Source organism: Cricetulus griseus, chromosome 5, assembly GCF_003668045.3.
Source record: "Cricetulus griseus strain 17A/GY chromosome 5, alternate assembly CriGri-PICRH-1.0, whole genome shotgun sequence".
Lineage (NCBI taxonomy): Eukaryota > Metazoa > Chordata > Mammalia > Rodentia > Cricetidae > Cricetulus > Cricetulus griseus.
In genome coordinates, this window is record NC_048598.1 from 31462396 (window position 1) to 31489450 (window position 27055).

At 36.4% G+C, this 27055-nt stretch overlaps 2 protein-coding genes across 6 annotated transcripts in view; both read left to right on the forward strand.

The window, feature by feature from the left end:
* Positions 1-27055, forward strand: part of Rabgap1l (RAB GTPase activating protein 1 like) — a 560109-nt gene that overhangs the window by 197803 nt on the left and 335251 nt on the right. The window lies entirely within an intron of this gene.
* Positions 11146-14100, forward strand: Gpr52 (G protein-coupled receptor 52). The gene has a single exon (XM_035445768.1). The coding sequence runs from the start codon at positions 11172-11174 to the stop codon at positions 12255-12257; it is 1086 nt and encodes a 361-aa protein (XP_035301659.1). The 5' UTR covers positions 11146-11171; the 3' UTR covers positions 12258-14100.

Consider the following 27055-nt stretch of genomic DNA (forward strand, 5'->3'; position numbering starts at 1 on the left):
TACCTTTTTTCTCTTTCCTTCCCCCTTCCCTCTCCTTTCTAATAAAACTTCTCACTTAAGCTCTAGCTGCCTGGCATGTTTGTCCCTCTGCCTAGGTCATCCTCACCTGCCATGGAATCTGCCAAGGTTCAGCACACTTGATCCTAACATTGGTTCGAGCTTTATCATAACATCATGTATAATTATGTTGTAGTCTAACTCAACATGAACATGTATATTTCTTGAAAGCTGGCCTTTTCTTGGTGGTGTGTGAATTTAAAAATGATTTTTTTCTAATTAAAAAACTAAATATCAGAGTACATTTCAGTAATTTGTACTCAGTTTGTTGAGCAATAACACATCAAAACTTAGTTCCTCTATTGAGTTATCACTTAGTATTCTATAGTTAACATCTTCTCATCTCCCCATCATTGCTGCCAGTCCCTGGTCACTACAATTGTACTCTCAGAGTCTATTATTACCATTTTTGATTATTTGTATTTTTATTAATTTATGGTGTCGGTAACAGTATTGTAACTGCAGTTTGCATAAAAATTCCTTTGTTAGGTGTGTGCTTTGCTAGTAACTTCTTTCAGTCTTTTGATTTGATTTTCTTGATGTCTTTTGGTAAGAATTTTGGAGTATTACTTAATTACAATTTAGCTCATTTTTATTATCTTATAAACTTTGTTTCTGTGCTCTGAAGATATCCCTGTAATGTTTCTTTTAGGAGCTGTTTGTATTTTCAAACTTTTTGTTTCAATATATTATTCATTACAAGTAAATTTTTATGTGTAGTATGAGAAGGTGACCTTAGTTTATATAAGTAAATTTTTATGTGTGGTATGAAGAGGTAAACTTAGTTCGTATTTTCTCAGTAGGTGCCCAAATTTTTCTAGTACTGTTTATAGAAAAGATCTCCTTAAGCCCAGGTTTTAAGAGATCTTACTGAAATTCAATTGACCAGTAATTTTGGTCTGATTTTTGTAGCTTTTATGTTCTACAGGTCTGTATGAGACCAGTTTCTTGTACCCTGCTTGTACAGTAGGTCTTGAAACCAGGTTGTGTCAGTCTTCAATTTTGTTTTATTTTCCTTTAGAAGATTGCTTTACAAGAGCTATTCAAAACTCTTTGTGTTTAAATATATAGATTTTATAATCAACAGTTGGTTAGTATTACAGAAAAATTTGCCTAGATTTTAATGTGAGTATGCAGTAGATAAACTGGTGAGAATCTGGTCTTCTTAATGATAGCAACTCTTCAAAAATATAAAGATGGTGTATCCTCTACTTCCTTAAAACTTTAGCTTTGTCTCGGTGGCATTCTGTAATTCTGAGTAGAGACATAGAGGTTTTATTAGATGTGTCCTTGTGTTGTGCTGTATGAGCCTTTTGTAAATGGTTTGTTGTTTAATGTTTTGCTTCCACTTTTGTTGCCTGTATATAGCAATGAAATACCTCATATTTTGACAAAGTGTATTTGTCAATAAGTGTATTTCCTTATGTTTTAATGGGTGTAAGAGTAGTTATTTTAATACTTCTCACATATATAGTTATTCCTTTCTTGAATGGCTTTTCATTTTCCTGTTTATTATATTGACTGAGATTGTCAGTACAGGGTGAATGGGAGTAATGAGAACCCACATGCTTGTATATTTCCATTATTAAGGAAGAATCATTAATATTTCATTGTGAAAAACTCTACTAGATATATATTTCCCAATTACATGTCTTTATCAGGTTGAGAAAGTTCTCTATATGAAACTTTCTTTATAACTAAATTTTGTTGGTATTCAATTAAATATTTAATTTTTTGATTACAATAGAGCAAGGTAAGAAAATAAACTTGTGCATTGCTTTTCAAGGGTCACTAAGTCAGTAGGTTGTTTGTGTATCATTTCGGTGTGTTTGTTTTCTAGCACTTAGCTCATGTTGCATTAGTATTATGCTTAATAGTACATTGCAAGTTAATTGATACTGCATTTCGTAGCAGTTAGCATTCTTAAAATAAGTAATTGTCTGCTAAAAAAAATCAAGTTTTCCATTAGTTTTTCACTTCACATTTTAACACATTTACTGAATTCAATATGTGCTGCACGAATTCTAAGTGTTTTACTAATAAAATCTCAGAGTCAGATATTGGGGTAAATGCTTAAAGGTCAGAGAAGTAAAGGAGCTAGCCACAAGAGAAACCTCTTACTTCTACTTAATCCTCAGACCAAAGGGGCGATCCTGTTCTCAGACTGACTGCTCAGACTGCCCCATCTCTATGAATCCTCAGACTGCCTGAGCTCCTGTGTCCTCCTGCCTTATATTCCTCTCTCCACCCATCCATATCACTCATGTCTCCACCTCCCTAGTGGTGGGATTAAAGGCATGTGATCCCAAGTGCTAGGATCAGCTTTGGATGAGCTCTGTTTCTCTTTTAGATTCTATCAGTTTTGTCAGGGTGGCTTTGAACTAACAGAGATCCATCTGCTTCTGTCTCCCAATTGCTGGGATTAAAGGTGTGTACCACCACTACCTGGCCTCTATTGCTAACTAGTGTGATTAGCTTTGTACTCTGATCTTCAGACAAGCTTTATTTTTTATAGCATAAACAAAAATATCACCACAAATATGGTGTTTTAATTCATCTACATGGAGAAATCAAGGTAGTGAGTCTGTTCATCAGCTTGCAATATAAACATTTTAAATATAAATACATTCATGAAATCCAACAATTTTGAGATGCATAAAAATTATTCATCTACTGCATACTTTAGAACTTAAAGATTTAAATCTGTCTACCAACAACATTGTTGTTGATATTATTTCTATTTTTAAAATTAATTATTATTGTTATTGTGTTTTATGTGTATGGGAAGAGAGACAGAGAGACAGGGAGACAGAGACACACACAGAGAGAGACAGAGATATGCCCATGAATAATGTATGCCACAGCGCCTGTTGGGAGGTTAGAGGACAACTTTGTATAATAATTTTTTCCTTCCACCTTTAGGTGGGCTCCAGAATGAATTTCAGTTTACCAAGCTTGCTTAACAAAGCACCCTATTGGAATATACACCATCATTTTCTGGGATGATTATTCATACTCTATGTAATATTTTCAGCGATCATACACAAGAGCCCAGGTGATGAAAATGTACTGTCTGGGTATGATAGCACATGACATGTGTATTAAGATTAGGGAACTGAGGAAGGTCAGAATTTCATCACTTTTGAAATTTAAAAGTATTTGTTGTCTTATCTGTATGTATGTTTTCCCTTCATGTATGTATGTATGTATGTATGTATGTATGTATGTATGTATGTATGTATGTATATGCCTGGTGTTATGGAGAACATGGGAGGATGCCAGATCCCCCAGAACTGGGGTTACAGATGGTTCTGAGCAGCCACCTGGGCGCTGGGAATGAAACTCCAGTTGTCTGCAAAAGTTGTAAGCCCTGTTAACCACTGAACATTGTCTCTAGTTCTTAGAATCTAAACCCTTAAATTCAAGCTTTTTGTTGTATTTTTAACATTTTGCATTTAATTATGCTTTGACTTGGTGATTGTTGTGGTGTCATGTGTATGTCAGGAACAACAGGTAGGCTTACAAGCATCCTTTTCTCTATTTCCCTGATGATGACACATCACAGAACTATAGTACAATATCACAGAAAAACCCTGTCTTGGAAAACAAAAACAAAAAACAAAAACAAATCAATTAAATGTCATCTCTTAAGATAACTTTAAAAAGAAAGCAAAAGATGTTTGCATTCAGACTTTAGTTCCTCAACCTACTTTTCTCTGTTGCAATTTGGTCATATTTCTTCTTCTTGGAAGTCTTTGTTGTACAAGGGGCAGTAAAGAACTTTGTTTATTTTAATCTTACAGAAACTGTATTTTTCTGTTGTACTATTTTTCTTAAATACAAATAACTATGTTAGACATTTGTTTGTGAAACTCCTATTCATTGCTCAGCAGTATAATATCAGCACTTTCGATATGTTGGTGAACAAAGCAAATATTTGCTCCCCTTATAGGACCTTTCATAAAATGCGCAATAAAAGTCAAGTATTTTAAGGAAGGAAGTGACATGATTCGTTTTGAATTTTGGAAAAGATACTCATTTTGTGCATGATAGATTGAAAAGAAGCCATCATCAATACAGACCAGATTGGAAGCCACTGCTGTCATCTAAATAGAAAGTGATACTGACTTTTCTAAGGTCATGACAGTGGATACAGAGAAATGGCGTGGTTGAGGAACTAAAGTCTGAATGCAAACATTTTTTGCTTTCTTTTTAAAATATCTTAAGAGATGACATTTAATTGATTTTTGTTTTTGTTTTCCAAGACAGGGTTTTTCTGTGTAGCTTTGGAGCCTATCCTGGCACTAACTTTGTAGACCAGGCTGGCTTCAAACTCAGAGATCCGCCTGCCTCTGCCTGCCAGGTGCTGGGATTAAAGGCATGCACCACTACCGCCGGAGATGAAATTTAATTGAGCTTCTCCAGTGTTCTGTAATGTTACTGTACTGCTTGTGTGGTTCTTTGGCAATCGTTATTTGCCCAATTTTGCATTAACAGTTATATCTTGCCTTACTGTTGCATTTCCCCTGCTGTGATAAGACACTTGGCCAAGGCAAACTACAGAAGAAAGAATTTTGGGTGGAGGGGCACAGTTTCAGAGATTTGAGTCCATGACAATCATGGTGGGGAGCATGGTAGCAGGTAGGCGGACATGGTAATAGATCAGTAGCTTAGAGCTTGCATCTTGATCTACAAGTACAAGGCAAAGAGAGCTAACTTGGAGTGGGGTAGGCTTTTGAAACTTCAACTCCTAACCCCAGTGACACACCTCTTCCAATAATGCCACACCTCCTAGTTATTCCCAAACAGTTCCACCAACTGTGGACTAAGCATTCAAATATATGAGCTTATGAGGGACTATTCTCATTCAAACTACCACACTTACTCTGTTGTCTAGGTAATTGTTTGGATTTTTAATAATGAAAATATATATAAATATATATAAAATATATATAAAATAATACATGAGATACACTATATAGTATATAAGTACTAAATAATTTACAGTTTGGGATTTTAAGAAGTAATTATAAAGTAAGCCTAACTAAAGATATTCTTGAGATTTTTCTTTTCCTGGTTAGCACTCATCAATTGAAAGGAGAGGAAGGTAGTTTGTAATGATGATGGAAAGAGTAGCAGTGACACCTAGACCCCTAAAATGAGAAGAATGATTCTTTTAAAAGATATTTTTAAATTTGAAATTAGAAAGGATCTTATTTTATATATGAATCCCAGTTCCCTCTCCCTCTTATCATCAAAGTCTGTCACATCATTTGGGGCAGGGCATAGGCGCTTCCCATGTGTTCTAGGCTGAGAGAGTATCCCTCTATGGGGAATGGGCTCCCAATGTCCATTTGTACACTAGGTATAAATATTGTTCCACTACTAGAGGCTCCATAGACTGCTCAGGTCTCCTAACTGACACCCATGTTCAGGGAGCCTACTTCCGTTCTATGCTAGTTTCCAAGCAGTCATTCTGGGGTCCATGAGCTCCTCCTTGTTCAGGTCAGTTGTTTCTGTGGGTTTCCCCAGCCTGGTCTTGACCCCTTTGCTCATCACTCCTCTGTCTCTGCAACTATCACTCCTCCCTCTCTACAACTGGATTCCAGGAATTTGGCTTGGTGCTTTGTTGTGGGTCTCTGCTTCTGCTTCCATCAGCTACTGGATGAAGGCTCTAGGATGGCATATAAGGTAGTCATCAATCTCATTATAGGGGAAGGGCATTTTAGGTAGCCTCTTCACTACTGCTTAGAATCTTAGTTGGGGTCATCCTTGTATATCTCTGGACATTTGCCTAGTGCCAGATTTCTCTTTAAACCTATAATGACTCTCTCTATTATGGAATCTCTTTTCTTGCTCTCCTCTATTCTTCCCCTGACTGAATCTTCCTGGTCCCTCATGTCTTCCTCTTCTTTTCCCCATCTTTTCTCCTAACTCCCTGCTCCCATGCTCCCAATTTGCTCAGGAGATCTTGTCCCTTTCCCCTTCTCTGGGGTACCATATATGTCTCTCTTAGGTTCTTGTTTCCTAGCTTCTTTGGAGGTGTGGGTTGTAAGCTAGTAATCCTTTTCTCTGTGTCTAATATCCATATATGAGTGAGTACATACCATGTTTGTCTTTTTGTGACTGGGTTACCTCACTCAGGATGGTTTCTTCTAGTTTCACTTCTAGTTTGCCTGTGAATTTCAAGATTCCATTTTTTGTTTTTCCCCCCCCCCCCCGCTGAGTAGTACTCCATTGTGTAAATGTACCACATTTTCTTTATCCAGAAAAGAATGATTCTTGAATTAAAAAGAATGGTATATGTGATGGGCTAAGTATATGTACCTGCTCTTTTGTTTTTGAAGCTCCACAATCTAAATTATTTCCTGTAATTGCCGCACCAGAAAAACTGATACAAAGAAATTCAGGGACCAGAAGAGTCAAGTATAAAGGGAAGTATGCTTTGTTGGAGCTTTCCTTTTGTAAGATAGTAGAAGGAAGGATGGAGGCTTAGTGGGTGAAAAGTACTGCTTTGTAAATTCTCTTTCCCACCATGACCTTATATCCTGGAATTGCTTATAATACTTTTAGATTAAAATTCTTCCTACTGTTTTGTTTTGGAAATATGTGAAACTAAAACAATCTAGTGCTTGAATTCCTCTAAATGAGGTCGGTTTTTGTATGTGTGTGCATTTGTTCACCATTTCCTTAATTTTAGGGACACTATAATTCAAAACTATTTGAAAATGTGTCTATTTTTAAATGATTTTAATTTTGGTAACTTGAGTAGTAATAGTGATTAATAGCACTTAATTTTTAAAAACTCTTTTTAGGTTTATTAATTTAAATTTATACATATGTATATGTGCTTTAGTGTACGTAGTGTGCACTTTTCTGTTCAGGAGCCTGCCCAGGACAAAAGATGGAATCAAATCTCCTAGGATTTGAGTTTGAGTTTGTGGTGGTTGTGAGCTGCTACATGGGTGCTGGGAGCCAAAGCTGGGTGGGTCCTCTGTAAGAGCTCTCTTAACTGCTGAGGCATCTCTCCAGCTCCTAGTACTTGACTTTTTAAAATTGTTTTGTAGTAAGCTTAGCATTTTACTTTTCTTAGTATGGACTGTATAACATGTCTAAATCAATGAATAGCTATCAAATATAATTTTATTTTGAATATTTATTGTTATGTTTAAGAATATTATCTTAGCCGGCATGATGGCGCATGTCTTTAATACCATTAGGGAAGCAGATTCAGGTAGCTCTCTGGGTTTGAGGCCAGTCTGGTATACAGTGTGAGTCCAGGACAGTCAGAGCTACACAGGGAAACCCTATCTTGTTCTTATCTTAATTTAAAAGGTTTTAGGTATCAGTGTTAAGTACAATGTTTCTCTGCAAAAGAATACATTGTAACTTTTGCAATATACTTAAATATTTTCTTTTCAAAACTAAGTATATTCATTCTAAGATTTACTATTCTAATTTGTCTCATAAATATTTCTGTTGAGAAGTGAGAAGTGTACTTATCTTTCTATATTTGACTCCACCCATAAAGTTTAGAAAAACAATCTTCAAGAACAAAAGTTTACCATAGGGCACAGAATAGGCTTTCTATACTCTGTAAGCCATTTTTATAAAACCTGATGAAATTTTTCTAATGCATTTTCTGAATATGTTAGAAGCTGTTAGACAAAAAGAGAGGATGTGATTTAGTGGTGCAGTGTTATGAATGACAATTTTGACCATTTTTAGTCCCAGTTTCTTAACTCTAGTTGAAGTCAAGCCATTTTTCCCTTCTGTAGTCCCCACTTTGTTCACTTAGGAATTAGTTACTATACTGATTACATAGAGATTTAACCTTTAGTAATATTACATATATTTGTTTACTGAAAGAGGGAGAGAAAGGAGGGAGAGGGAGGCAAAGGGGGAACGAGGGGAGATAGGAAGGGAAGGAAGGAATGGGGAGGAGATAACACTACAATGCACACCGCATGCTTGTGCCAGGGTGCACATGTAGGAGTCAGAGGAAAACTTATGGGCATCTGTTCTGTCCTTCCACAGTGTCATGGGTGTGGATCAAACTTGTATTGTCAGGGTTGTTGGTGACAAGTGCCTTTTATCTACTGAGCAATCTCAGGCCTGAGATTGAAGAATTTTATGAAGAAAAAGTATAAAAGCATATAGGGCAAATTTTGGCATATAGGTCATGTTTTCAATAAGTTTTACCTTCCATTGGAATCTTTGTTTTCCTGATTTGCTTTAATCCTATAGCAATTGTAAATTTTGTTCTGGTGTTTTTTTTTTTTAATGTAATGAACCATCAAAATAGGTTTAAAATAAAGGATTGCATATAGTAAGTAAACCCAAATAAAAATGTTTTAATATACACCAAATACTTGAGCAAATATTTATTTTGCTTCTACTAACTTAAATATATGTAACTCGAGCACTGTGGAATGAATTTCTTTAGCTCTTGACACATTTGGTATACAAGGATAACCGTGGACTAGTGCTTCTATTTATTCTGATGCCCCCTGCCCTCTTAGATCATATTGGCCCTGGTATTTCTCCAGATAGGTTTCAATGTCTTGATCCTTTCCTGGTGTTTTGTTGTGCAGGTCAGTGTGCCAAGCTCAGCACATTCATGTGGGTGTGGCAGATATTGGAGAGATGAGTAAATGACTTTTAATTTCTAATCAAAATATAACCATTTGCTTTATAGTAAAGAAACAGTAGTTATATCAATTTGGTTCATGAGAATTTAAATGATTTTTAATAATTCATAAGTTTTTTCATCCAAAGAGTATTAGATTACTGCTGACTTTCTTTGTGTGTGTGTGTGTGTGTGTGTGTGTGTGTGTGTGTGTGTGTGTCATAGTACAGTGTGGTACTTTCTCTACAAGGTTAAAAGGTATATGCCAGTTTTGTTTTCCTAGTAGTATTCATATGAAATAATTTCTACAAATGCTGTAAGGAGAATGCCTCCAGGAGCCCTTAAGTGCCGTTTACATATTATAAGGATTGGTCAGTTCCATTGTCTTCTTTTGTCAATCTTGATCGGAGCTTGCAGAGTAAGTCTATAAGCCTGCATGTGCCTGGCAACTGTTACCTAGTGACAGTTTCAGCTGCAATAGCCATTGGCTGTGCTGTTGATTGGGGCAGGAGGACCGAGTCACCTTTCTGATGGTGAGTTCTTCTGCATCAGCTTGGGATGAGGAGGAGGAGCAGACGCTGGCTCAGGTGGAGGCAGCAAGACTGAGAAACTGTGAAGAATCTCCGGCAGCATCCTGATAACTGCATCACAGTAAATCGGACTTCTGAATCAAGCAGCCCAGCTTCACAGATGATAAGAGTGACTGTGAGTGAGAAGCATTACCTTATTCCTGTAACAAGAGAACTATTTTGTGATAAGTGAAACTCAGCATGTCCAAGGAGGAATATCCTGTGGCTGACATAAAAAAAGGACTTCCCTGAATGATGTGTTGCTGCACGAGAAAATAACTTTGAGAAGAATGCTTTCTGTTAAGCTGCTACATTGTTCCTGAAGGAAATGTTTTCATTTCTAATGCATGCTCTTTCTTCAAAAGCTATGACAACAAAGAGTGACAAGAGACCCCCTGAATTGCTTGTACTTGGGAAAAAGACTTTGGCAAATGTTAACTCGGTGCCAGAATGACCTTGGAAGCCTTTTGGATGGATTCTGCCCTGCCAGAATCGTAGTATGTCAAAGTCCAGGATTTAAACCCATCTTGATGTTTTGAGTTATTTTAAAACAAGACTATTTCCCAGCCTACCTGATGACCCTGCTTTAATTGAGCTTTTGCTTAAAATAGAATACAGAAACAGAAGAGGCATTTTCTTAGCATATGGCTGCTAATAACTGCATACATAATAAACAAGGTAAATTTCCACTTTCAAATATTTAGTTGAAGTAATGATTTAATGTGTTAATCATCTAATGGCAATAGGAAAGCTGTAACAAATTGGAATATGAAGTGACAGATCCCAGCAGCATCTCTAGTGCAGTGTGCTCAATGTGCAGGGACGTTTTCATCACTGTCTAAATTTCATCTATATTTATGAGATTTGAGCATTGTTTCAAATGTGAGGAATTACTTCAGGCTATATATTTATTATGCTTTATAAGGAGATAGCATACCAAATAATGAAAGTTATTTTCAGTTACAGAAGCTGAAGTTATAACAAAGGTCTTATTTAGAAATAAAAGATATAAATTACATTGCTATCAGAAGTATCAGCAACTGAGGTGGTCTATAACTGTTTTCAAATAAACGTTTAAAGAATGAATAGAGAATTAGAACTTCAGACATTTGTTCTATTCTTTAGTTTTAGGTGTTGTTATATGAATTCATTGTGTAAAATCGTCCCTACTTGAAATTGTCTTTTATTCTTATAAGCATTATATAGCAATCTGGAGCCATGTACCTCATTGTGCTCATACAAATGATTCTTTTGGAATTAGTCTTGTTAGAATTATTGTTCTTACCTTTTAAAAAATGAAAGAGAAATGGGTCCTAAAGTTTTCCCATTAGCATCAGATGTGAACTAAGGCCAAGGACACTCTTTGTCACATGAACGTTTTCTTGGCTTTCTCTAAAACTAAGATCTTAATTTCTTAAATTCTAAAATATGAATGCATTTTTCATCATAGTTCATCACAGGTAAAGCAGGAGACCTCAGACAGTTTAAGACTGTTCCTTTTATTTTTCTTTCTAGTTGATCTCTAAGAAACTCTATCTTGAGAGAAACATTTCTTACCTTGACAATTTTTTTTTTACAGATTTAATTTTTCGTAGTACTAGCTAATAAATCCATTTTCTTTAGAAGTGCCTGTATCTGCAAAAGTTGCTTGAAAGCACCGGAGGGAGCTAACCAGAGACCTCTTTTCACCTTTCTAGCTCACCCTCCTCCTCCTCTATTCCCAAAGCTGAGATGTGTCACTGGTGAACTAAGGCTGATGAAGAGACCTGAGCACACTTGGATGCTCAGCTGTAATACAGGCACTGGCACTTTCTACTGAAGCAGGTTTTGAGACACTGATTTGCAGAGTTTAACAGATGCTGGCACAGACACCTGCTTGCTGGAGCCAAAGCTACAAATTCCCGTAATTCCAAGCCATGAATGAATCCAGGTGGACTGAATGGAGGATCCTGAACATGAGCAGTAGCATTGTGAATGTATCCGAGCATCACTCCTGCCCACTTGGATTTGGTCACTACAGTGTGGAGGATGTCTGCATCTTTGAGACAGTTGTTATTGTCTTGCTGACATTTCTAATCATCGCTGGGAATTTAACAGTCATCTTTGTCTTTCATTGTGCTCCACTGTTACACCATTATACTACCAGCTACTTCATACAGACAATGGCATATGCTGACCTCTTCGTTGGAGTTACCTGCTTGGTTCCTACTCTGTCCCTTCTCCATTACTCTACAGGTGTCCACGAATCATTGACTTGTCAGGTGTTTGGATATATTATTTCAGTTTTAAAAAGTGTTTCTATGGCCTGTCTTGCTTGTATCAGTGTGGATCGCTATCTTGCAATAACGAAGCCTCTTTCCTACAATCAACTGGTCACCCCTTGTCGACTGAGAATTTGCATTATTATGATTTGGATTTATTCCTGCCTAATTTTTTTGCCTTCCTTTTTTGGCTGGGGCAAACCTGGTTACCACGGTGACATTTTTGAGTGGTGTGCCACGTCTTGGCTCACCAGTGCCTATTTTACGTGCTTTATTGTTTGTTTACTCTATGCGCCTGCTGCCTTGGTTGTCTGCTTCACTTACTTTCACATTTTCAAAATTTGCCGGCAGCACACCAAAGAGATAAATGACCGGAGGGCCCGATTCCCTAGCCATGAGGTAGATGCCTCTAGAGAGACAGGACACAGCCCTGATCGTCGCTATGCCATGGTTTTATTTAGGATAACCAGTGTATTTTACATGCTATGGCTTCCGTATATTATTTACTTTCTTCTAGAAAGTTCTCGTGTCTTGGACAATCCAACACTGTCCTTCTTAACCACCTGGCTTGCTATAAGCAATAGTTTTTGTAACTGTGTAATATACAGCCTCTCCAACAGTGTTTTCCGCCTTGGCCTCCGAAGACTTTCTGAAACAATGTGCACATCTTGTGTGTGTGTGAAGGATCAGGAAGCACGAGATCCGAAACCCAGGAGACGGGCAAATTCCTGTTCCATTTGAAGAGAACTGCACAGTAAATCAAATGTAATGTGACAGTGGTTTTGGATTGTATTCTTGATTTATTTGGAAATTTGCCCTAGAGAAATATTTATGTGAATAGTTGACTATGAAGTGAAGAATGAGATTAAAGGTCTCTTTTATTTTCTTTCTGTGTAAGAAAAAAAGCAAAAGGAAAGGATGTATAGAGAATAATCTGATAAGAGAATTACAGCTTGTGAATATGTGTTCAGTGTTTTATCCTCATCACTTAGGGTCGAAGAGGTACTTCAAATGTACAAAACATGCGCACTCCGTGGCATCTCTTTTCTTGTGTCCTCTCTGCCTATGTCTCTGTCTTTTATTTAGGCTTATTCTGTGTTTTACTCTTTGTACTTGTGGCAGTTTATTATTTGCTAAACTGCCCTTTATGAAAAGTGCAAGTATATATATGAGGCCAAGTATAACCTTTCCACCAGAGTATTGAGACATGCCAATCTGCATCAATTGTGTTGTCTTTAGGGAGGGTATACAGTAAATGTTACATTTTATTATTTTTCATACAAACCCTGTGTTTATGTTCTTGTCATCTTCTCCACAGCACAGATATTCCACTACAAACAGAAAGGAGCAGTATTTACATGTTTCTTATGTAAAATGACTTTTGGTTTCTCCTCCCTTTCCCTATCGCCTGCTATTGCCTTTTCAATTTTTCTCCATCTCATTCTTGTGGAACACACTCTGGAAGTGTCTTAGCTGATGAAAAAATCCTCTATTTAAGGGAGTCAAGATGTTAAACAAGGTATTCTTCCTAACAAAGCAATCTAGTAGCTGGGAGGTTGTGTTCAATATTTTAACGATTTTTGGAAACATTTTTTATCTGCTTTCTTTGAAGCTAGTTCATGTGCCTAAAGTCCCTTTTGCTATAGAAAAGCTTTTTTCTTTTCTATATAAAGTCCACAGTCGTCCTAATGCAGACACAGAACAGTCACCAATAATGAAGTAGTATCACTCTTTGGGCTACTCATAATGCCCTCTAGAAAAAGTCAAACACTGAAATTATGTGTTAGATCTGCAACAACTAACTGTCCCACCCATTACTCATTTGTGTGATATGTATTTTCATATTAGATTTTTTTTACAGAAAACAAATTATATTATGTGGCCTGTGCCTAATGTTTTCTTAGCACAATACATATACTGATGTTGTTTAAGTTGTCAGCATTGGATACATGTGTATGAACTTATTTTAAAAGGAAACTACTTTTGTGTAGTTGTTATATAGATATTTATATTAGAGAAAGCTGCATTCTTAGTGCTGATGGTGATGCAGTATACTCATAAAAACACTTTAGAGATGTCAATATTTTGTTTTATAATGGTCTGTTTTTGAATGCGGTTTGAAATTTCTATCACACTGCTGAGGATTTTTCTTCTTAGCACTTAAGACTTCTTATTTGTTTGTTTTTTTTAAAAAAGCATTTAATGAAGCGTGCCTATGACTCTAACTTAGAAGCTAACCATGTCTGCACACTGGTCTTTTGACTTCAGAAGTCTATTAAAGAAAGTTATCACTTTATTGAGGATGTTCTGAACCCCTGTATATTTTTTAAATATGTAGGAAAGGTTTAAAATAGTATTCTATATATCAAAACCAGACTTTGTATCAGTTTACTAAACCACCAGGAACAAGAGTTATTTGTTGGGGGATTCGAATCAAATTGTTCTATACTTCCATAACTGGAGTTTGTGTGGATTCTTGTTTCCTCTTTGCTAGTGGTATCTTAGATGAATTGAAGTGTACGTTTTTCAACAGTATTTCTAACTCTTCAAATATGCTAAATAAATTCTCCAATTATAAAAACTATTCAGGAATCCATTTTGGTTTGTTTAATTTAACATAGAGAGGTTGAAAAGAAGGCTCAATGATTGAGAGCTCTTACCACTCTTACAGAGCCTTGACTTCCATTCCCAGCACCCAATGGGGCAGCTTACAACAATCTGTAACTCCCATTTTGATGGATCCAATACCCTGTTCAGTTCTCTGTAGGCACTCACACTTATCTGCATATATTCTATTCAGAAATACATACATAATTAAAATAAATGTTTATAGGAATTTGGAGGTCTGGACAGAAATCCTGGAGCTATTGCCTCTCTGAAATTTCCTCATAATGTTGAACAGTTTTGTGCTAGGTACAATGTTAAGTTTTATGTGTATTATAATATTTAATCGTCTCTATAGCCCTTGCTTATATCACAGTTATTTACAGTCTAGAGCTTAGGAAAAGTGATGCACTCGAGATCACTCATCCAATTATGGTTCCTTCTGCACACTCCTCTGGCCAGATGTCAAAGCCTGTGTGTGTCCTCTGCCAGTGTACTACACAGTTGTCTACACCTGGCTTATCCAAAAGGCTGAATAATCATCTGTACTGCTGTTTAGACAAGCCTCTCATTGTGCTTTTTCCTTCAGTTTTTCTGGGCATCATTTACTTTTTCAGTGCTGTCTTTTGCTCCTGTTTTTTTTTCCCCCCCCATGGAGTGTAATTTTCTTTGATCTCTTACACTTCTTTTTATTAAAACCTCAGCCTATTAAGCCCAACCTTACCAGCATATGTTGTAATCAAACTGAAACTCTGGGGCATGCTAGCTCTCTTGATTTTTTTTTTTTTTTATCATTCGTGGTAGATTTTTCTTGAATAGCATTGTCAAAACTCTTTGAACTTTTCTTGAAAAAAAGAGAATCTTTTGAAGAGGAAGGGTGAAAAAGACTTTCTTTTAATAAAGAAGATACTATCCTGCAGCAAACATTCTGGTCCTCTGACTCTTAAAATCTTCTGCTCCCTCTTCTGAGATGTCTTCTGAGTCTTCCTTGTAGGGATGGTATTGCACATGGCTCAGTTGGAGGCCCCTCACAGTCAGTTGTTCACTGTATTTTGAGTAGTTGTGACTCTATAGCGTTATCCATCTGTTGCAAAAAGAAACATTTTGATGAAATGTGACAGCTGCAGTTATGTGTGGATGTAAGGGTCTGGGAAGAGTTAAGGAAGAATGGGAATAGGAATATGATTAAAATATGTTATATAAAATTACCAAAGAATTATAAAAATATATCAAAATTGTTTGTCACAAAGTGAAAGCTACTGAGTGAGGAACATTCTGGACTCTGCAATTTACTTATTTTGGTATATTTTAATATGTATTTATATAACAAGATGATAATTCAAGACTGTTATTTTAATCTTTTAAGAATGGGGTAGCATAATATATGTTTCCTATCATGGCATTATATTTTGTAGTACTTACCTGGTTTGATTATAAGTGAGTCAGGAATTATGCTGTGTTATATTGCCCAGGGATTCCATTATGTACTAGTTGTTTCTACAGCTATACGGTGTTGAAGGGCTTTGGACCTCACTAACATATGAAGCCTGAACTAAAAGTTTAGCCCTATGGTTTTGGGTCAATACTAAATATTTCAAGACATCAGTTTTCTCATTGACAAAATCAGAGACTGGTTCCTTCTGTTACAAAATGGGAGGACTAAATAGATATTGTAGACTGTGTCCTCAGCATGGCTTCTTTACATAGGAAGTACCTTGAAGTTTTGAGCTGCTGTTTGATTAACTTTCTGCTCCCATATTTATTTACCAACACTACTTATAGCTAATCAATTCCAACTGAAACAAAATTTATCCATTCGGAATTAGGCTTAAGAGATAACATCTTTTCCTGCTTAAAGGTGTTTGAAATTCAGGGTTTGGATTAGACTTAGATGTTTCTGATTACAGAAAAGTCCACAACATATGAAGACCTTTTCCCCAGGAATAGTTATTTGTAGTTAAATATATCCCACAAGCAGTTAAGACAGTCAGGTATGAGTCAGAGATTACCTTTTTATTTCTGTGTTTTAAACAATGCTTCAAATATTCTTTTATCAACAGGGTTACAATAGTAAATAAGGATTGTCTTATTATTTTTCTTTGCAATATGAATTCTGTTATTTATCAAAATGGAGTTTGAAATATTTGTCACACATTTTTCAGTTCTTAGCAAGTTGGTTTAATCTTCAGAAACCATAAATTTTATGTTTAAAAATAAATGAGATTGTTGGACTAAAGGAATTTTCTCAGATCTTCCCCATTCTTTAATCATTAGATGTGAGAAAGATGCAACTATGTAATAAGCAGATAAGAAAGAACAAACAGTTAGGGATCTGTCAGTGTGACATTCTGAGCAAAGTATCACCTGAGCTCAGGCAGGACTGTCACTGGGCATAGTGGTGTACACTATTGGGCCATTGCTGTGCAGATCTGTTTATATGCCTATGAGTGCTTTTCTTCTCTGGGTAAAGTTATTTTAGAGCGAGGGATGTAGTTTAGTTGGTAGAATGCTTGCCTGCCATGCAAAGAGCCCTGGATTCAAGGTAGTTAATACTTAAAAACTCCAGTTCCAGGGAATCTGTCGCCCTCTTCTGGACTCCTTGGGCATTGCGTGCATGTAATGCACAGACATTCATGCAGGCAGAATTGCCATAACCAACTTTATTTTAGGATTAAGAAAAATAAGTAATTACTGAGGAAAATGAAATAATTATAATTAATTATGGCTCACTTGAACTTGCTTTATATTCTCACTCATTAATAACATCAGAATTAATTGATTGATGGCTATAGAAATCTTAAGAATAGGAATATATCTATTTATTTTCTAAGGAAAATTTGATTCCTTTACAGTATTTTCCAGAATGAATATTTTATCCAATGCTAGTTTTGCCTTATAATTTTAAATATTAACAACTTTATTTCAAGTAGTATAATGGTTATGAATATTAAAATATTAGGTTGTTTTTGTTATTTGCTAGTCTTCTGTTGTTTCTTTTGTATAATGAGGCATTGTTTTATGTTCAGGGAAAGAAAATTAATGTTTAACTATGAAGAACACTGATATTGTAATAGTCTTAAACAGCTGAATTGCTTATAGACAAACCTGTTTTGTAGTACCTCACTAAGTAATAAAACAGAAAAGTTAGAGACAAAAAAATTGAACACTATTAAGTATCAACTTGTGTGCAGTTCCTAAATGTGTATGACTTAATAGAATTTATTATTCTAAACTGATAGATAACATTAGTAGGTTCTTGGCAGATTCTGTGTGGTTGTTGCACCAATTGCTATTTCTTTTTTTTTTTTTTCAACTGTTTTTTATTTGAATTAGAAACAGGATAGTTTTTTTTTTCTCTTTTTATTATTATTACTATTATTATTAATTCAAGTTAGGGAACAGGCTTGTTTCACATGTAATTCCCCTCTCCCTGTCCCTCCCCTCACCCCCATTCCTTCTCCCCCACCTCCAACCTACCCCCCACCCCATCCACCCACCACTCCCCAGGCAGGGTAGGGCCCCCAACCGGGGCTCCACCAAGTCCACCAAATCTTCCTGTGCTGGGCCTAGGTCCCTCCCCATGTGTTCAGAGACAGAGTGCATCCGTTCAAGTGGGATGGGCTCTCGAAGTCCCCCCACACACCAGGGCAAAACGCCAGTCCACCTCCGGAGGCTCCCAGGAGTGCAGGGGCCTCCCGATTGGCATCCATGATCAGGGGGCTGGATTAGTCCCGTACTGGCCTCCCAAAGAGCGTCTAGGGTCGATATGCTTTCCCTTTTTCAGGCCAACTGAAACAGGATAGTTTTACATGACAATCTCAGTTCCTTTCTCTCACCAGTCCTCCCCTACCACCCGCCCCCCAACTAAAACCCTACTTATCACATATCCTTTCTGCTCCCCCTGGATGATGAGGCCTTGCATAGGGTGTCATCAGAGTCTATTGTATCCTTGGGATAGGGCCTAGGCCCATCCGCATGTGTCTTGGCTCAGGGAGTATTCCTCTATATGGAATGGGCTCCCAAAGTCCACACCTATGCTAGGGATAGGTGCTGAACTTCTACAGGAGGTTCCGTAGATTTCCGAGGTTTCCTCACAGAAACCCATGTTCCTGGGGACTGGATCAGTCCCATACTGGTATTCCAGCTATCAGTCTGGGGAGCAAGAGTTCCCTGATGTTCAGGTCAGCTGTTTCTGTGGGTTTCACCAGACTGGTCTGGACCCCTGTGCTCTTCACTCGTCCTTCTCTGCATCTGAGTTCCAGGTCAGTTCAGTGATTAGCTGTGGGTGACTAATTACTATTTCAAGTCACTCAAGTAGTAGGATCATTATTTGAACCATGTAAATCTCAGTGGATATGCTAATACTTGTGCTGGCTAGTTTTATGTCAGCTTGACACAAGTTAGAGTCCTTTTGGAAGAGGGAACCTCAATTGAGAAAATGCCCTCAACAGACTGTTCTGAGGCACGTTTTCTTGGTTGATGATTGACTTCAGAAGCTCCGGCTCACTGTGGGCAATGGCACCTCTGGACTGGTGGTCCTGGGTGCTACGAGAAAGCAGGCTGAGCAAATTAAAAAGAGCAGCACTCCTTCATGGCTTTTGGCTTCCCAAATGTTGGGCTACAAGATGAAATAAAACCTTCCCTTCGCAAGTTGCTTTTGGGCATGAGTTTTATCACAGCAATAGAAAAATAGCTAAGACAATGTCTTTTTCATGTGTTTTTTTAAAAAGAGAAAAAAAGATTAGGCACCCAGGCATGGTGGTGCAGGCCTGTAGTGCTAGCCTCTAAGGTAGACTGGTGGGAGCAAGGGTGAGGAAGAGCCTTACCCTTACAGTCTGTGATTCGAGAGCATCATGGGTAACATAGCAATAGCAATAGCTCACCTCAAAAGAAAGTTTCATATGTATTAAAATATAAGCAAATGATAGAAAAGGTCAAGTTTCTATTTAGTTTTTAAAGATTTATATTTTATGTTTATAAGTGTTTGCCTACATGCATGTACATATATAGAGTTGTGCATAATGCTCAAAAGAGGTTTTCTAACACCCTGAAGCTGGGTCTGATGCCATCATGTAGGTTCAGGAATGGAACCTTCCTCTTTTGCATAAGTAAAAAGTGCTCTTACCCCAAGCCAGATCCTCAGTACCCCCCCCCCATTAGTTTATCTTTAAATAAAAAAAAAATCAGAGAATCATTGAGTCCTCCTACCTTTTCCATAGCAGGGAAGGTGTAGTGTTTTAAGAGAAAACCAGCGATTGCTTGTAGAGATGAATTGAGTAAGATTATATTTTCTCCCTTCTCCATAAACCTGCTAGCTTTCCCTTTTTATAAGAAGCCCATTCTAGTTCATTATAACGCTGTAACAGTTTGAGTTGTTAATTCCAGTGAATTGATCTTTACATTCTAACTCCCATTCCTTCCACATAAATATCTTCTTTTTTCTCTTTAACTGAGATTCTTTTTCATTTTTTGTTTTTGATTTTTAAAGAAGTTTTGTTTCAGAAGAAAAATCTGGAGTATTTTAAATAGAATTATAGAGAATAAATCATGTAGTGGTTCCTTACCTGATATAATTAGGTAGGAAAATAACCACTGATTCTAGTTTTCTTTTGTTCCACCCCCCTATGAAGTAGGAGTTTTGAAATGCAGGGATTTTAAGATGTAGTTATTTTTATCTTAAACATTTTTTCATCTTATGGCATATTCTTCATGAAAATCTTTATAAATAAAACTTTATCCATATGTAGTATTTTTTAATTTTAAAAGAGGAATACTAAGTCAAATTGTGATTATTCTCCATTTTGCTGTGAGGTTCTGCAGAAGCCTCGCCCTCAGCAATTCCATAGAACAAATATATTAAGGCTTCTGAGTTTTCAGTGCATCCCTTCCATCTCCTACAAGAAATTCCTTTACTGTATTTTCCTTTCACAACTTAAAAACAAGTATCTTGCTACGAACGATTTTTTCAAAAATTGTTAAAGTGAGGTCATCTTCCCATTTTAATTTACTTTCCATTTACTCAGTGCTGCTACTTTGGTGGTTCAAGCCATGTATTACTCTTTTGAGACTTTGAAGTTAGCTAATGCTGTTCTTCCAGTATTAATTCAGTCTTCATTGTTGGCTAGTTCATTGTATCTGGTGTGTGCCATACTTTGAGAAAGGCTAGCATTTGCTCTTCCGTATGCTGCCTCTGTTGTAGCAGTGATAGTTTATAAAGGGGGGTGTGTGTGTGTGTGTGTGTGTGTGTGTGTGTGTGTGTGTGTGTGTGTGTGTGTGTGTGTGTGTTGGGGGTTAACGTAAGTAAAATTAACTGAACCAAAACAACAGAGGCTTTGAGGCCTGTGTGTGGGCATGAAGACTTCAGCTGTTGAGGACTGTGGATCCCAGGCCTAGTTGGGACTTAGGATTTCCCTAATGTGAAGAGCATATGTGCAGGTCTTATAGTGGCCCTTGCCTTGGAATGCTTTGCCTGTAGTGACCACTCCATCATTTTGGAGTTTTGTATGAGCTGATCTACGTATTGTAAATAGATTGTTTGTTGAGCTGACAGGACTTTATTTAGAGGTATTAATTATGATTGAATCTCTTTCCTACAGTTTGTTCTGCCAGCTTATCTAAGAGCGGGGTTTGACTTCACTATCCTTTTCGCCTCTGCTTTTCGGATATGCTGTATAAATAGTCTTTTGCAAAGAGTATGTTAGGAGATTCAAAAGATTACTTAATATAGCTATCCATCTTAATTGAATTTTTTCTTCACAGCTAGTGGACTTATAAGCTGTTCTTAGATATGCATCTTAAAGGAAGGGAGTAATTATTGGGCTGACTGTGGTGTTTAGATAGTTTTTCTTCTGACTATGATTATATGGGAAATTTATATTTCTATTTTACCCATAAGCTTTCTTTGTACTTTAATAGAACCTTTGTTTTTGTCAAGTATTCCCTAAGCCTTGACCAATCTTAAAAACCTTTGATTTAGAAGATTCTCACCAGATTTTCTCTGAATAAACTCTTGATATATTCTTATTTTAATGGGCTTGCTCAGAGCTGAATTTAATATTTTTGCATGTGGTAAGCCCAGTAATAGATCATTATGAATCTATTATTTTTGTGTATATCTATATTGTTTAGTCAGCTAAGAGTAAATCAGATTATCAGATTTAAAGTTATATATATATATATATATATATCCATTTTAACATGCTGAATTTATATAAATTTTAAAAAAATATATATATATATATATATATATATATATATATATGAGACTTCTATGTATTTAAAGATAATGCTTTTACTTTGGGACATGGAGGTAGGAGAGCCATAAGTTTGAGGACAAGCTAGACTGTATAGTGAGACCCTGTTTCTAATAAGTAAAAACAAACAAAAAATAAAAAATTCAAACTTGCAATTTTGCATCATCCTATAGTTTGGATCACAATATTCCCAGAGACCCCTTTAGTAAAGTCTTGTTTCCAGCATGATAACTTGAGACGTTGTGGGAACTTTGAGATATTGGGTGTAGTAGGAGGTCTTGGGTCTATGGGACCATTCCTCTTGAAAGTAATTATTAGGACCCTGTCCCCTTTCCTGTGCTTCCCAGCATCAGGAGATGAGCAGCTCCCTTCAACCATGCATGCTTTCTGTGATGTCTTGGCTTGTCTCAGGCCTGAAACAATAAGGTTGATAGACTATGTACCAAAACTTTAATGCAAAATAAAACTTCCGCTTGCCCTATCTGCTATAGTCATGTAACACTGACTAACACAGCTTTTACATTTATTTCCTTTGAACTTTAGATCAGTTGTCTCAACCTTTATCATACTTTTTGGTTTTTTAGTATGCTAATATTTTATATTTGTAAGTGTGATAATATACCTTTAATGAATGAACCTAGATTATTTGAAAAATTAATGCCAAATCCTGTCAGAGATTCCCTGTTCCTTCCTCATGCTTGGAGATATGTTAGAATGCTTGATAATTAATATTCAGCATATAATTACACTCATAGCTGAGATTCATGACAGCAAAAGGACATAAAAAGAAATTAGCCAAGAGGACAGGTAGAAGCATTAATGAGTCCTTTGAGTGGAGTCCCACAGGGACCATTTGGTTCTTCCAGCAGTGAGTTGTGATAGCAAATGTGAAGTGTTATATATCAGTGGAGCTCGTTTACTCAGCACCCGAAGTCCTCACTGCAAGTTGGTCACATAGGAATCCTTTTCCTGGCACCTTCCAAAGTTCTAGATTCCAAGAAGTAAAGCAGACATTTAAGATTGACCAAATATTTGCACGGCCAAGGCACAGTGGGCCATCCGTTTAGGGGAAATTTTGTTTAAGTTTAGAGAACCTTTGTTGGCTGAATTTTCAAAGCCAGCAAGGACCAATTTTGCAAGTGATCTGTTCTCAGGACAAGTAGTGTCTAGAGGAATGTATTGACTTTCCTCACTACCTTGTGTTATATTGACTTTTACTAAAATACATGTGCTATATAAGCATTTTCAGATATTGGTCAAATACGGTTTCTTACAATATATACCAACAGGAGTCATTTAGTATGTTTTATGTTTATAGAAATTACTTTGAATGAAGGCTTTTATCAAAACATCATATCTCTTATTTTTATAGCAATAAACTTTCATTTGTGATATACCTTAATCTTTCTTGCCTTTTGTTGTTTTCCTTTAACAATAGTTTCAATTATTGCCATTCTCTTCCTTATTATGACTAATTGCAAGAATATTTTTAAATAGCCAATTGGTAAAGATGTTGTACAACTTACAAAACCTAGTTTTCTTCTAATGCTTCATTGTTATTTTTAACTTTATGATTTTTTTTAATGTTAAGGGGAAATTTTACTTGGAAAAAATACAATTTAAAAGTTAAACCAGCTAAATCCTCGTAATTTGATTTTCATGAATTATGTTTTAATTAGTTTATAGAAAGATACTGTTTATTTTACAACATTTTATTTAGTGTATTCTGAAAGATATTTTGGAGTTGTTAGATGATAGCATACTCTCTTCTAAACTTATAATATTTAATTATAGAATTTTAAAAAGAGAAAACCAAGCTCTTTTCTTCATTCATCAAATCAAAGTATAATTCAGTATATGGTTATTTGTACTCCAAAACTACCCTTTAAATATAGAAAGCTTTTGTTTTAAATATGGTTGTCTTTAGCATTTGGAATTTAGTTTGCAAGATTTTCAAGAATGCCTTTCAGTGGAGACTGGTGGGGCTTTATTTAAGTGCAGTTCCACCCAACACAAATGAATGAATGACAGACTTTTCAGAATGACCTTTGCAAAGGTGTAAGTTCACTATTACACTGAACCTTTTTTTGGTAAATGTGGGATCTGAACTCAGGTGATTATGCCTTTGCAGGAAGTAATTACCCACTGAACTATCTCCCTCTTCCCCAGCAAGTGAACTTTTATAGATGCCTTCCTTGAACTCAAGACCATTCTAGAATTCCTCATTTATTCCGAGAACAGACCATACCAACCAATTTATATGTAGATTAAGCCATTGACTTCATTGGTCATGTGTCAAGTTTAATAGCCTTATAAATTGGATTTTGCTTCTCTAATATCATTTATCTACTTAACAGTTAAGTAGACACTAAATATTAAGCTCTTTAATATCTCCTGAAATATCTACCATGGTGGTCTATATTTTGCACATATTTGGAAAAACATCTTGATTTATTATACTGATTCTGGTGTCATACAAGAGCACTTCAGCCACATGGTGGGGTCAGGAAGATGTACAAGGCTTTTAATTTTTAAAAATTCAGTTATGTCTACCTGGCAAGTGACTAAGGGTCCCTTTTGGTTTAATTGATGGTCCATTGATGGATTTATAGTAGTTGTCTTGAATAGTTAGTATTCCTTTCCAGAATATGTCCAATGTATTATTAGCTTATGATATTGATGGGGGTTATCCTTCTGTATATATGTTTCTCTTATTGATTGATGAATAAAACACTGTTTGGCCAATAGAGGCAGGAAGATAGGTGGGATGAGGAAAGGATAATTCTGGGAAAGGTAGACAGAGAGACACCATGTAGCTGCCAATAGGTTTAACGTGTCCAGGCATTCCCTGGTAAGCCAAGACCATGTGGAAATACATAGATTAATAGAAATAGGTTAATAATTAAGAAAGAGCTAGCCAGTAAGAAGCCCTAGCCATTGGCCTATAGTTTTATAATTAATATAGTTTCTCTGTATGTTCACTTGGGGCTGAAGCGGTGGAACCTGGCAGGACAAGAAACCTCCAGCAACATAATATGACTTGTGTTGGTGACAGATATAATGCCAATAGCAAGGCAACACCCATTTCCTCTAACAGGTAACATAAATCTATATAATTTGATGTCTCATACCCAGTACATATATTAGTAAATAGTTTATATAGGAAGGTGATACCCTCTTCATGTGTTAGACTTATTCTTTCCTTTTGCTATTCTGAGATTGAACCTAGGCTCCTATAAGGCAAGTGCTCTACCTCTGAATGTCACCCTGAACCATTAATTAGAAATTTTGCTCAGTTAGACAAAATTGCAGAAATGTAAATATAAGCTAGAGTTTAATGCTAGTCAACCATATTCTGTGAGATTGGCACTTTAGCTTAATTAAGCAACAGAGCTATCTTTAATCATTATTTAAAAAAAACCTTTAGCATATTCAAATCAGAGCTACTAATCTAAATATCTGACTTTTGATTGAAATCATAGATAGTGATTTGTGTTGAGCAGGTAAAATGATTGTTTTGTATAATCTAGGTACTGGAGATCTGTCCTTGGAAGACTATGAACAGTGAAGACAGAATGATTTTTCTCAGGAAGTACAATTGGGCTATAGACACAGTTTATTACAGGATGCAGAGATATTGTTACAAAGTGATAGCATTGTGTTATAGACTGGGTTTCTCTCCCTTTACCACCTTATATACTGAATCCCTAAACATATATGTGCCTATATTTGGAGTTGAGGTCACTGGAAGATTAAAGGTTGAAATGAGGTCACAAGTTGGGGCATTCATTTGTTTGGGAGACTGTCTTGTAAGAAGAGGGGAAGCCAGAGCTCTCTTTATTTTAGAACAACAGGACAGAAAGCACCTGTCTCCCTGACAGGGACATCAACTCACCAGCATCCTGATGCCAGTCAGAACTGTGGAAAATAAATCTCGGCTGCTTGATTTCCCAGTTTGTAGTGGTTTTTTTTTGTTGTTGTTTTGTTTTGTTTTTAATAGTTTGAGGACAGACTAAGACAGGGGACTCACTTAGTCTAAGCTTAAAATAATAAAGGAGTGGCAACAGGAAAGAAAGATGATGGGAAAGAAGCAGAGTAATGCATAGGAATTTATTAGACCTTAGTGCTTATAAGTTAGAGGCTCAAAAAAAAATGAGGTAGAGAGTTTTGATGAATTTTAAATGGAGTGTTTTTCTATTTTCTTGAATGGGAGAACATTATTAAAATGATTTTCTATGTTTTTAAAATCATATATCTTGATTCCATTCATTCATTTGTATCTGCCCCCACCCCTGCACTCCCCCCAATAAAACAAAATTTCAAGATAAAAAGGAAGAAAATATAATGAGAAAAATAAAAAAGGGATGGAATTAATGTATTATTTGGACATGGGATAAAATGCCAAAAAGTATTGCTGTGAATTCTAGTTTAGGTTAATGAAATTATCAGAGTGATACAGGAGATGTGATAGTAAATTTGAAATTTTTATGCATGTATTGTATTTTATAAAAAAGAACTTTTCAAGAGAACTCCCAGGGTTTCTTTTCTTTTTCTTCCTTCCTTCCTTCCTTCCTTCCTTCCTTCCTTCCTTCCTTCCTTCCTTTCTTTCTTTCTTTCTTTTTTCCAAGGCAGGGTTTTCCTGTGGCTTTGGAGGCTGTCCTGGAACTAGCTCTTGTAGACCAGGCTGGTCTTGAACTCACAGAGGCCTGCCTCTGCCTCCTGAGTTCTGGGATTAAAGGTGTGTGCTACCACTGCCAGGCTATTCCCAGTCTTTTCTATGAAAAAAAAAAAGTTTTGTTCTGAGGGTGTAGATGTTGTAATTACCGCCCCCCCCCCAAATTTGCCCTTTGCCCTTTAAAAACTGGGTTTGGAGAAGTTGCTCAGTTGTTAAGAGCATATGTTGCCTTTGCAGAGGACCCAAGCTCAAAACCTCCAGTAACTCTGATACCTTTTTCTGGCCTCTGTGGGTACCTGTACTCATGTACAGAATGCATCTCACACATATACATAAAATTTAAAATAAATGTTTAAAAACTATATCAAATCATTATATTCTCATGTTATTTAATACGTAAATTGTATTGCTTTTCATAAAACAATGTGTCTTAAAGATTTCACTGATAAATTTCTGGTCTTTAGCATTAACTCACAAAAGTCTGTGGCTAATTTATTATATCTTGAATAGCAGCCAAAAATATGTGGACAAATAGCATTGCAACTTACAGTCACACATTTTAAAAGCATATATTGTGCCTCAGTACATTGGGATTATTGTTTTCTTGGTTATAGCCACTGTTATGGTGCTGACACACAGGATGCAGGAAGGAGGGAAAGGGGAGCATTTATTCATTGCTGGTGAGAGGGCAAACTGGTAGAATCATTGTCGAAATCAGTGTGGAGTTTCCTTAATATACATACATACATACATACATACATACATACATACATACATACATACATACATTCACAGTATCCATTATTACCATCCGTAGGCATATACCCAAAGGACTCTTTAACTTACTATAGAGATACTTGGTCATCTGAATTCATTGATGCTCTATGAAAGTGGCCAAGATCCAGACCCCAGGAATGTGGGTTTCAGTGAGGAGACCTCAGAAATCTACAGGACCTCCTGTAGTACTTCAGTACTTATCCTAGCATAGGTGTGGACTTTGGGAGCCC

What these genes read in the sequence shown, in the direction of transcription:
- Gpr52 (XM_035445768.1), top strand. Translation starts at nt 11,172, where the DNA reads ATGAATGAATCCAGGTGGACTGAATGGAGGATCCTGAACATGAGCAGT.